This window comes from Gadus morhua, chromosome 15 (assembly GCF_902167405.1).
Source record: "Gadus morhua chromosome 15, gadMor3.0, whole genome shotgun sequence".
Lineage (NCBI taxonomy): Eukaryota > Metazoa > Chordata > Actinopteri > Gadiformes > Gadidae > Gadus > Gadus morhua.
The window spans coordinates 1,124,273-1,137,028 of record NC_044062.1 but is presented as its reverse complement, the minus strand read 5'-3'; the positions used below and the strand labels follow the sequence as shown (position 1 = coordinate 1,137,028).

The 12,756-nt window shown below is 45.2% G+C and overlaps 1 protein-coding gene across 2 annotated transcripts; it reads left to right on the top strand.

Moving 5' to 3' along the window:
* On the top strand, window positions 1-12,440 carry sufu (suppressor of fused homolog (Drosophila)). Of its 2 annotated transcripts, none has more exons than XM_030379288.1 (12): window positions 1-2,979; window positions 3,267-3,401; window positions 4,188-4,324; window positions 5,774-5,916; window positions 6,162-6,247; window positions 6,382-6,454; window positions 7,490-7,643; window positions 7,940-8,042; window positions 8,609-8,743; window positions 9,958-10,096; window positions 10,459-10,527; window positions 10,743-12,440. In XM_030379288.1, exons 1-12 carry the CDS (start codon window positions 2,831-2,833, stop codon window positions 10,830-10,832), a joined length of 1,413 nt encoding a protein of 470 aa, XP_030235148.1. In that variant the 5' UTR covers window positions 1-2,830; the 3' UTR covers window positions 10,833-12,440. The 2 variants fall into 2 exon arrangements, with proteins under 2 accessions (XP_030235148.1, XP_030235147.1); XM_030379287.1 differs by having other exon boundaries at window positions 4-2,979; window positions 7,487-7,643.
* The last annotated feature ends 316 nt before the right edge of the window (window positions 12,441-12,756 follow it).

Sequence of the window (12,756 nt, the reverse complement as noted above, 5' to 3'; positions counted from 1 at the left end):
CTCCTTACTGGGAAGTGACTGTCAGGTTTACTGTACAGAAAGGGGTGTGTAGACAGACAACCGGAGGCCATGGTGTAATGCGAAAGGTAGTATTTAAGCGATTGGAATTTTGAATATCAGCCCAGAGTTCATGTATTCTTCTTTGACACCCACCTTTTTGGACTTGGGAGAACATACTTTGTGTTGGAACCGAGAGAGACAGAGGGAAAGAGAGCAGTACAAGGCATTCACAGCTCCACTGTGGTGACTATGAAGCATCTTCAAGAACTGAGCACTTTCAAAGTTTCACTTTGAGACAACGTGGTCTAGAGAAGACAGACGATTCTTGACATTGAAGTGATCAGTGAGGGATTTTGGTAAGTATTTAGGTAATACATTGCATGATGCTTTCGCATGACTGGAAATTAGTTATTATCGATCACTTAAAATATATTTATTGGGTTATTCGAGATTGAGGTTTCCTGAAAACCCTCAGGTGTGGCCTTCCTCAAAGCTCACTACTTTACTGCATGTGTGTCCCTATGAAGCTTTTCCTACATTCATTGAAACAATTGCTATCTTTGAATGAAACCTGAATTGAGTTCACTCCTAACATAAATATGTTTACTGTTAGAACCTTTGCTGAATGTAATGTGTAAGCAATCCCATTGAAAGCAATCGCTTAAGAAGTATTTGCTCGGAATCAGGAATTTTCCAGACTGTTCCACAGTTCATAAATAATTAGCTAAATTTTAAACTTGAACAGCATGATCAGTGATTAGGCAGTTGGGCCTTATCTTTCAGTTGCTGCACTGATGAGTCATATCATACAGAGGAGGATCAGTTCACCAATTGCATAAGACAGAGAGCAGTGGCTTTCATTTTAAAGATTGTGAAACTTTTCCAGTAATAAAAGGGAGTAGATGGCTTGAATCACCAGACGACACTAAATTGGGATTTTAGCAGGCCTCTGCAATAAGGTGTTAAGAAGACAGCTATACCTTTGATGACAAATGTATCTCCATTTCGTGTGAATAAAATGGACCTGCTTTGGGTAAGTTAGAAGACCTATTTAAGATGTCCTTAAGATGAACTCTACCGGCAAGCCTGATAGGATCAGCACGGGAAGTTTGGGTAAGGGGACAATGACAAAGACTTTTACAGACCATAGTTCAACTGGTGCTCTACTATGAGAACTGAATTCCATAGATGGCTCGCTCAGGTATCGTCTATGGGCTCAGTTCTTTTGGCATGGTACTCATTTTCCAAACATATTAACCTCAAGAGATACAAATGAAGAAAATGAACAATGAATTTCATATAATCCACTTACGTGTATATTAACATCTACCTGTTTCTGATTCTATTGTGTGGTAGTTGTAATAAAAAAAAGTTTTACATCAAACCCTTTATTCATTAACAGATAACAGTATAACTTGAAGAACTGCAAAGTCCATTTGTGATAAAGTGTGAAGATGGAAAAGCTTGATGTGCTGATGTTGAGAGCATTTCCTAGTAAAGAATATAAGAAGTATCTACTTTGTTTCTGTTCCTTATTTCACCACTACGCTCCAAATGATCCCTCTTTGATTAGGTTTCCTGTCCAATCATTCATCATCTCATCATCTAATGTATATTACCAATCCAAAAATAGATGTCTAGCTCCACTCGGACGAACAGCTTTACTTATAGAACAGACACCTACACAACAATTTGTTTCAGAGCTGCTCAAGGCAAAGACTCCAGGCCCAGCACCAATGTGTGACAGTAAAAAGGTGGAGATCAGAGATAAAAGAGGTGCCACATGTGGTGCATGGATTCACATATGAATGTGAATAGTTTAGACATAGGGCTTTACATAGGAAAAGGCTCATAGGCAATGTACTACTATAAACCAAGCTTAGGGGATTGCTAGATCATTTAGAAAGACTGTCATGGCGTTATGGTGCAATGAATAAGTAAGAAAGGAATGAGAGTTAATGCTGTGGCCTAAGCCACAGCTTTATTTAAACTTTGCCCACACCAAAACCTATATGCTAAAAAGAGCTTCAATGTATTACGTAATTTCATGGCATTGTTCCATTTAAAGAAAGAGGCCATCACATACTGATAACGATTTATTGTAACAATAGAAACGTATCAACCTCAACACATTTTTTTCCTTATGATAAAAATGAGTGTATGCCCTGACGTTTTGTTCTCCTTTATAAAGGCCGCATGTAATCTCCAACTCCCAACCATTTATTGGGGTTTCAACTAAACCCAAACAAAGGGTGATGTTTGTACAAATCATTCATTGTGCACATTTCACAAGGGGAAGAAAGTGTGCCCAGATAATATGATTCCCCCTGCATAAGTAGTCTTAATTATTTTGCTGTTCACACACATCAGACACAATTATCAAAATATACACTGATTGGATATGGGCTACAAAGTTTGAGTACATGGATTTTACATTCTGAATAATATTATATACATTCATATATGCGTAATTGACAGTTTACCAACCACATATTACAACTCTGTAATACTTATTATATAATCTATATGTAGCTTCATAATAAAAACGAACCGATCATTGGATATACGATCGGTCGCTCAATGATATGGTGTCTTACGTTTGACCAGTTGTTAGCATTTTGCCAGAGCTGCGGAGCAACAGTCTATGGCCCCGTGAAGCGGAGCGGAGCTTTCCGAAGACATTTCTCACTCCTAGTTTGCATGGTGAAGCAGTTGTTATCAAGTAATGCGCATTGGTTTGGCGGAGCCACTAAAATTTGTACGGGAGAAAAGATAGTGCACTTTACTACTGTTTTCTTAAAGACTGACCACTTATTTCCGAGGCTGTAGCATGGATGAAGTACGGCCTACCACTGGTGCCCAAGCCCACGGGCTTGCGTCAATCTTTCCCCCTGGATTACAAGCCATTTACGGGGAATGCCGGCGTCTCTACCCCGAACAAGCCAACCCGCTCCAGGTTACAGCTATTGTAAAGTATTGGTAGGTGTCCGGCCATACTAATGTATACATGTTTAATACAATTCGAAGAAGTTATATGCACTACTTTTACCAAGCAAATATTTCACAATCTTCAAAAGTAAAGGCAAAACGCCACTTTGTTTACGTAAAGTTTAGTTTTCAACGTAACTCATTCACGTTTCCTTACGTTCACATTTATCAAACCATGTTAAGTTCAATTTCCTACACATTGACCCGTATCGTGAGATGTCTAAAAAAACTTTTAGTGATAAATAATTCAACATAAATGTGCCTTGTTGTTCTTACAGGTTGGGAGGTCCCGACCCCTTGGACTACATCAGCATGTACAGGAACATAGGGAACCAACCCCAGGATATCCAGGAGCATTGGCACTATGTCAGCTTCGGACTAAGTGATCTGTATGGGGACAATAGAGTTCACGAGTAAGTTTGGTTATGGCCATGACCCTAAAGGAAGTACGGGATGGTTATCATTATAATATATATACTAAATAGAATGATCATGTTTGTCCCAAGGGTTGTTTATGTTGTGTACTGAATAACACATGCCCTTCTTCATGCAAATTCATACATATACAAACATTCTTTGAGTTGATTTGGTTAACTGACTAAAGGTACATCCATCTATCTATCCATCTTCAAGTGTGTAAGTGTGTAGGAAAGGCAAAACCTCCCACATATCCTTCACTTGGTCATAGCGTTTGTAAGTGTCTTGCATTGCTCACAGTTCTCCATGAGTGTATTTTGTTACAGAACAGCTTAAATAGTAATAACCTATTTTAGCACAGTTCGGGTTAAGGCCTTATTGTTTCATTTGACAAGAAGCCCATTGTTAATCCTCTACCATGTCCCAATGTGGCGGGATGTACGTATAGATGAATGCGCAGGGTTTGGGGTTACGGCAACAAGGGAAATAATCTGTATGTGGTCTTGATGAGTCAGGCAGCCACCTACATCGTTTTTGGGTGTTTTCTTCTCTTTGTGCACAGTGTAAACTTTGAGAAGCACTACACTGAATGTATAACTCTCATCCTATCCAAATGCATATTTCTTTGATTAAGCTACAAATTCTGAAATTGTAACTTAATTATTCTTTTGTGCGCATGGTTTTCCATTGGCACTGTTGTAAGCTGCTCTTTTTTGATAATTGTACTTCTGATTTATTGAATCGCTTTGAATGAATAACAACAAGTGTGTTTGCTTATTCAGATTCACAGGTTCGGATGGACCCAGTGGGTTTGGCTTTGAGCTGACTTTTCGCCTGAAACGGGAAGTGGGAGAAACAGCGCCACCTACCTGGCCGGCTGAACTCATGCAGGGCCTGGCTCGCTACGTCTTCCAGTCTGGTATGAGAGCACATGTTTGAAACCATATAAATCGGGACCATGTTACCTTCCGTGAACTTGGCGGTTGGTCTCCCCACGTGCCATGTTCGCTCTGACGGGTTTGCTGTGTATTCAGATGAGCTTATTGCTCAGGTATTCTTTGTATTCTATTGGATTTGATGTAAATTCAGTGAATTCAGCTACATGTCATTAAGGAGCCGGGGTTAGGCTTCTTGCCCAAGGATGGCTACATGACGACTGAGGGCATGGGGATCAAATGCAGTAGCTTTTATCACTGCATTATCCTGCCCTTATGTTAGAATATGTTTGTTTTTGCAATCAAAAAGTCTTGTGAAGCCCTTCTTGCCATGCAGAAATTCTATACACAGTACCTCTAAACCGACCAGAGGCAATCTTCGTTCTAGTTTAATTGATAACATCTCTCCCAGATTTATGATTTCCATTAGTTAATCTCACTGTTGTTAATAAATGATTTTGTCTTAAAGTACAAGGCATTCCCATACTGACCTGGGGGCCATCATTCAAGATGTGTCAAACAGGGTGTGTTTGGTTCAGTTTTTCATCAGTTTATAATCATAATTCCTGCAGTCATTGTTGGTTGAGGCGGATTCACCAGAGTGGGTGGTAGTAAAAGGTTTCAGCTTCAAGCTAGACTCTTGTCAAACTGTTGAAAAACGATTGTGGGCTTTGGATACCAGAACTCATAAAATGTTTCAAGCCAAAATTAGTATACAGGTCTAAAATAGATCTTTTGAAAGTAAAAGCCCATTGTGTTTCCTCTATGCTGCTTTGGGCCCTCACGGAAATGCTTCTTTCTCTGCACCCGCTCCATAAATGTTTCAACGCATGACCAAAAGAAAAAAAAAAGGGATATTGTTGATGTGAGTCATGGTCGTGACTAATGAATATGTTTGTGGGAAACCCCTTAGAAAACCATCCATACGCCCCTCTAGACGCCTGTTGGGTAAACATTAATAGGAGGTTTGGGAGTGAGGGGGGTATTTACTAAGCAGGGAGGCAGAGAAGGCGACCCCCAGCCCCCCACTCTGCCCTATGCGCCCCAGCTGGTGTCCATTTGAACGTGGGTGGGCTGGCCCCTCCGCGCCTCACCCGCTCCTTGGCCCGTCGTTGTTTCTTTTCTTTCACAAGCTTTATGTTTGGACGGATCACAGGTTCCCCCCCCACCCCCCCACTCGACTGGTTCTGTTTTCACACACTTCCTTTCCGTCTCCTTTCTCCTGCGCGCTGCGTCTTTCTAAGAGTTTCACTCTGTCTGAGGAAACCACCTCTGCAGCGTTGGTTAGCTGTTGGGCTGATGCTCGCAGAAACTAGTTAGTCCCTTTTAGACCCCCTCTCCTAAAGGTGTGCCCCATAAGCCCATCGTTTAACACATTTCACCTATTATTAAAAAAGTATTTTGTAAGTAAGTCTTTGTCCTCCCTTCAACAGAAAACACGTTTTGCAGCGGCGACCATGTGTCGTGGCACAGCCCGCTCGACAACAGCGAGTCTCGTATCCAACACATGCTGCTGACCGAGGACCCCCAGATACAACCTGTCCAAACCCCCTTCGGCACAGTCAGCTTCCTCCAGGTAATGGAGAAATCGAGCCCCAGGCTTCGACGTTGGCCTGTTCCATAGAATGATTATGTTATCTAACAATACTTGAAGCTTAAGTAGGTCCTTCAAATCAGTCCCTGCAGTTTACTTTCACTAATACTTTCACCAAAAATGTAAATGAATCCTCCTTTTTGTTTATCACAATGAGGAGGTTGCCCATCTGAGGCTAAAGATACATGAGGATCCTGTTCATCTTGTGTCTGTGCGGTCGGCTGTAGATCGTGGGCGTTTGTACCGAGGAGCTGCAGGCAGCCCAGCAGTGGAACGGCCAGGGCATTTTAGAGTTACTGCGTGGCGTTCACATGTGAGTATAGGTAGAATACATACACACACAACCCATTTAAGTTGAACTAAATCACCTAAAGTGTGTGCTCACACACAGCGATTCACTTCTTGACTCTGGGTTTACCCGGGCTGATGTGTTCCTCCTTTGTTCAGGGCCGGTGGTCCGTGGCTGATCACAGACATGCGAAGAGGGGAGACCATTTTTGACATTGATCCACACCTACAAGTAAGGCTTCCTTAAGTACTTCTGGCTCCGCTGAGCGTGTTGTATCCCATTGATACGAGGAGAGACGGAGCTGTTACGTTTAAGACCAATGGTAAGTGTTTGTGTACAAAGGCCTGTCAAGAGTAAAACTATAAGGACCTAAATGTTTACGTTGGTTTACACACATGCACATCGAAAATGTATAGACTACAAAGGCTGTATAACTCTTACCTCCCCAAGCGCAAATGAATCCCAAATATCACACAAAACCACTCAAAATGTCATCAGTGAAATAGGGTTGGAACCTGTCCCCCGCCTCCATCTCCATTATAAACAGGACGCTTTGGTCTCAGCCGTGGTCATAGCGAACCCCCCCTTCTTCCATAAGGTGCCCCATGTTCCTGGCTCAAACTAGGATTACATATGATGGGTAAACTACTCAATGGACTCAATGTCTGCCTGTATAACTTTGTCTTACCTCCCCATCGTGCTACAAATAAATCTGAAACTATCCCATGAGCCATCAGGCCCTTCTGTAACGCATGAGCCTGCTGAGCTAGTGTTGAGGGTTGCGTTGTGTGTTGAGGGTTGTGTGTTGATGGTTGTGTGTTTAGGGTTGCGTTGTGTGTTGAGGGTTGAGGGTTGCGTTGTGTGTTGAGGGTTGAGGGTTGCGTTGTGTGTTGAGGGTTGAGGGTTGCGTTGTGTGTTGAGGGTTGAGGGTTGCGTTGTGTGTTGAGGGTTGTGTGTTGATGGTTGTGTTGTGTGTTTAGGGTTACGTTGTGTGTTTAGGGTTGCGTTGTGTGTTTAGGGTTGCGTTGTGTGTTTAGGGTTGCGTTGTGTGTTGTGTGTTTAGGGTTGCGTTGTGTGTTGTGTGTTGAAGGTTGCGTTCTGTGTTGAGGGTTGTGTTGTGTGTTTAGGGTTGCGTTGTGTGTTGAGGGTTGCGTTGTGTCATGTGTGTTGAAGGTTGCGTTGTGTGTTGAGGGTTGTGTTGTGTGTTTAGGGTTGCGTTGTGTGTTGTGTGTTGAGGGTTGCGTTGTGTGTTGCTCCTCCAAGCAGGAGAGAGTGGACCAGGGCATCGAGACGGAGGGCTCCAACCTGAGTGGCGTCAGCGCCAAGTGTGTGTGGGACGACCTGAGCCGGCCCCCGGAGGATGAAGAGGACACCCGGTCCATCTGCATCGGGGCCCAGCCACGCAGGCTCTCGGACAAAGGTATGACCGCAGCAGAGAGCCGGAGCAGGGCCGGTTATGATGGTGCGGCGGCTGGTGTCTGAGCCACAGAGACGGGTTCTGGGTCCACACACTCTGTCTGTAGGAAGCCTTGAGCGAGGGGCCTTACCCCCTACCTGCTCCTTGATCGCATGCTTGGTTTTGTGGACAGACCCCCGAGCTCTTCCTCTTTGCGGACAAGACATTAGTCTTCTAAAGGACTAGTGATGTGCACGTTTGAGCCTCCAGGAGACGTGTCCACACTGTTTCTGAGGTCTGTGTGTGTGTTTGCGTTACAGACACCGAGCAGATCAGGGAGGTCTTGAGGAAGGGCCTGGAATTCAACACCAAGGCGGCGCTGCCCCCCATCAGCGCCCAGAGGCACGGCCACGAGAGACCCCAGTGAGTGGCCTCCCTCCCCCGGGTGCACCTCTGCATCGGCTGACCCCCAGACAGCCCTCCTCCCCTGACGACTACGCCTCCCGCTAGCCGGCCGAGCCAGGGCCTTTAGCCTGTTGAGCGCCATAGCAAGGCTGCAGCTGGGGCCAGGGATCAGCGGGGTCCTCTGCAGAGTCAGGACAGCACAGGGGCCACCTCCATACGCAGGGGGCAGGGCCTAAGGGCTGCCCAAACATTTGCTTTTTGAAAAGAAGGGTTAGGGTTAGGGACAAAAAATCCCATAAGGGTATGCAAATTGTTCTGATTAATCAATAGAAAGAAACATTGGTTAAAAACAACCCAATATCCCCTTAAAAGGGCTGCAAGGATGATAAGGCATTACCCGGGATCGTCAGGTATGATACCGTCGAAACTGATACCTCAGCGCATTCTGCTCACTAGAAGTTGAAGGGTTGCTTTGTCATCTCCAGCTATCTGCACTCAAACAGCAGCTCCTGAATGGTTCCTCCAGCCCCTTCAGTCCGTCCTTCATCTCCTCCCCCCCCCCCTCTCCCCGTGTCTATCCTCAGGAGCAGGAAGGACAGTCTGGAGAGCGAGAGCTCGGCCGCCATCGTGCCCCACGAGCTGGTGCGCACCCGGCAGCTGGAGAGCGTCCACCTCAAGTTCAACCAGGAGTCGGGCACCCTGCTTCCGCTCTGCCTCAGGTCAGACCCCCCGGGCTCAGGACACACACCGTGCACACGCACCGTGCACACGCACCGTGCACACGCACCGTGCACACGCACCGTGCACACGCACCGTGCACACGCACCGTGCACACGCACCGTGCACACGCACGGCCCCCTGTCTCCCTCTGTCCCTCCCTCGCTCTCTGAGATATTTCATGGGTTTGCAACACCAAACACCTCCCCATGTTCTTGTTCTTGCCGCCTCTTTCTCTCTCTCACTATTTAATATTACAATTCATCCCAAGGCCTAATTACAGATAATTGTCAGAATGAAGCAGATTTGGGACAAACCTTTTCTGTTTGCTAAAACGTCCACCCCAGAACGATATTCACATTCAATGACTCTCTCTGTTTGTGTCTCTCTTTTGCACACTGTTTATATCACATTGCATCCCAAAGTATAATAAGCGTTATCGTCACAAACACCCGCATATTTCACACGTTTGCGACAAACCTATCATCAATACGTCTTTGGTAAGCACTCTATGTCCATAAAAGGCTATGTAACATATTGATACATAGACTCTTCCACAGAAACGAGGGAACTGTGACACCTGATTTATGTCCTAAGATGGAAAATCATATCTCTGTTGCCATGGTGCTTTCTCAGAAATTGATCTAACGAGCAAACATAATATAGAAAGCATAATCTACCAGAAAATGTGGAAGGGGTCTTTGAAAGGGGGGGTTTAGAGTGACATTAGTTAGGTGTTTTCAACACTGACCCGTGCCAGCTCAAAACCAACATATATCTTTATAATATTGACATTGGTTGCAAACGCATAACTCATAGATCCTGACCTACTTTCTTCAAGAGCTGTCGTGAAGAGGGAAAACGACAACGGGTTTTGCCCTAGCTGCCGTACAAAGGGACCATTTACAATAACATGGCTACAGGATATGTCTTTCAGTTCAAAGTCTGAATTTATTTTCCTATCTGACTAGTGAAGTTCACCAGTGACGTTTGGTTGTTATTTTCTTTTTGTCATATCAGAAGAGGGAATCTCCCTGCTTGCTTCTTAAAGGTTTTAGTTTCGTTCTGAGCAGAGGATTTTGACCCTTGGCCTTATATAATGTAGGGTTGTACAGACTTGACATTTATAGTCACAAGGCATAGTAATAATCCAAAACAATACTTATATTACTAATCATAAAGCCTGTGGGATTGATTGAGTGCTGATGTGCTCCAGGGGCCGGCTGCTCCACGGGAGACACTTCACCTACAAGAGCATCAACGGGGACACTGCCATCACCTTCGTCTCCACGGGCGTGGAGGGGGCCTTCGCCACTGAGGAGCATCCCTATGCAGCCCACGGCCCCTGGCTCCAGGTACCCCACACCCAACCCTCGTCTGGGCCTAGAGGGAGGCAGGCCGCCACACCAGGATAATCCTCCTCCCCTTTCCCCAGCTGCAGCTCTACCTGGCTTAGATAGCCACAGCCTAGCTGAGCCTATGTAGCGTCAAAGCTAGGTTTCACCTGGCATCTCAGTGGGCCTGGGCAGCAGAGATAAGGATAAGATCGGGACCTGATTGAGGGTAGAGGCTGTTGTCCTTGTAGGACCCTTCCTTACACCACCAAGCACCGCAGGATCCACCTCCAGCTCCATAATAACACAACCGAAGCAACCGTCCCCCCACTGCACTGTGTGACGCGCTCCTCGTCTGACTGATGTCTCCCCGCTCCTCTCAGATCCTGCTGACGGAGGAGTTTGTGGAGCAGATGCTCGGAGACTTGCAGGAGCTCAACACTCGTGAAGAGGTGGGTGAAATGGGGTTGCTCCTACGTGGGAAATGGAAGGCAACAATACGTTGTAGCATGCTAGACGGGTACCCTGTTGCACCCCGGAAGAGACGCTGAATATATGAAGGACCTAGAAAAGAAACCAATGGTGTTGGTTTCCCTTTCGTTTAAGCCTTTTTTATGGCTCGACTTTTCAACTACTAAACATTTCTGTTCCCTTTCGCCCCCTACAGACTAAGCTGCCGAAGGAGTACAGTTGGCCAGAGAAGAAGCTGAAGATCTCCGTGTTGCCAGACTCTGTGTTTGATAATCCGCTCCAGTGAGACCAGGCCCTGCACACGCACACACCCAACACAGACCCTCACCCACCCACTCCTCTCTGTCCATCGCTTGGGCCCTCCTCTCCTCATGTTCCTCCAGGCCTGTAACCGCGAGCACGCCCGACCCAGGTGCCTGACGCAAAACACCCTCACAACATGGCGTGTTCCCTGGGATTCTATTGGACGACCAGAGACGGCTTCTCTGAGCCAATCCCTGGCTGGGATTGGACTTGTGGACGGCTCCGGTGGGGTGGTGGGGGGTGGGGGGGGCTTTCACAGTTCAGACGGCAGATCTGAAGACTTTGAAGTCGCGCAGTGGCTCTGACTCTTGCCTTCTGCCTCATGACTCCTTCTGGCTGCAGGGCACGGCTGTGTCTATCCGGTGTTAGCTGCTTAAACCCACAACCTGCCGGCCCACAAGGTTTAGGCTTGGCTATCTGGCTACAGTGAGACAGGGATGTGTGTCTCAACCATTCACCGGTAAGGTGGTCGGTCGACTCAGGCGGCTAGACGACAACGCAAACAGAAATCAGCCCGCGGACCTGAAGGCACACGCAGAAAAGGATTAAGCAATGTAAGCATCCTCAACAGACGCCCTGGTGCAACCCTGAAGAGACCGTTATTACATTAATGACATTGGCCAATCCAAGGGCAGACAAGTCAACGTTCTTTCTATTTTATTCAGTGTTCTTTACAATTACGTTTGAATTTGTATGTGTTGAATTTTCAAATGCTGGACATTTCCGTTTCGTTGTCTTTATGGTCATACCAAAGAGAAAGCAGCTGCCACTTATTGTCAATGCATTCAAACAATACATTTGCTGCAATGTTTTTTACAGACTTTATAATCATGTATTTTTCCATCACAGAACTTATCAACAAATGTTACATTTTATTTTCTTCTCGGCTACATCACAAGTGCACGAACTCCTAACTTGTTTTTTCTTTTGCATTATTGTTACAAGACATTTCTTCCGCAAAATGTTTGAATGAGTCGTATTGGTTGTGTATGTTTAATTTAATTGTAAGATAATTCATAATTTTACATGCAATGTGACCATTGCATGTGCTACACTACCACAAATGCAAGCTGATTCTGCAGATTGCATTGGATTGGTGGAACACTGTTAATTTCCTGCAGAACTCTATGTACCCCATCACTCAATATTCCCTAAGGCTCAATAAGTGTAATGCTGTTCAGTTTTTACTCTTCCATGTATTACATCCAGTGGCTGGAAAAGTGTTCTCTGCAATAATAGCCTTCAACACAAGGACCGGATTAATGCTAAAGAAGTTCTTCAGTGCCTGTAGTTGACCGTGAGCTATTTAGACGGTCGACTCTCCCTAATTGTTTCAAAAGAAAGGCTACTGTAATCTTTGGTTTCCTGATCCTGTCAATACATTCCGTGTGAACTCCTAGTGAAGAGACTGTTATTACATAGTTCTAGTACAAAAATGTGCGTGTTTTTTTTTAACAACATATGGGGGGGGTTCAATCATTATTTTTTTCTACAGTCTCATTTCACTGAACTTTCTACATGTTTGTATGTAATCCCAAGTGCATTAAGATATTTACACAATAAAGATACAAGATTTTCTTGGAAACCTTCATTCTTGTCGCCGAATTGTGTTTTATGACAATGTGTGTGGGATCTGTATTGATGTATGTATTGGAAACACTTCGCAGCATTACAAGCATTAGCCAAGGTATACATTTGATAAAATGAATGCCAGCCTTTAAGTGGGGTTTATTTAATATACTAATGCATTCACACAGTGGGCTGAAAGGGACAAAGGGGGACGGATCATAATTACATACACCGGTCATTTGCAATTTCCCCGGTAGAGTTTGCTCTCATCGTTCCATTGCCCGTCCCTCTCGGACTCCTCCCCCTTTAGCTAGCCACTCTGACGGGTCACGTGGTCA

Excerpts from the sequence above, each read along its gene's own strand:
- sufu (XM_030379287.1), top strand. The coding sequence starts at position 2,831 with ATGGATGAAGTACGGCCTACCACTGGTGCCCAAGCCCACGGGCTTGCG. Across the intron at positions 6,248-6,381 it reads TTACTGCGTGGCGTTCACAT|GGCCGGTGGTCCGTGGCTGA; the intron begins GTGAGTATAGGT and ends TCCTTTGTTCAG. Across the intron at positions 10,097-10,458 it reads CCCACGGCCCCTGGCTCCAG|ATCCTGCTGACGGAGGAGTT; the intron begins GTACCCCACACC and ends CGCTCCTCTCAG.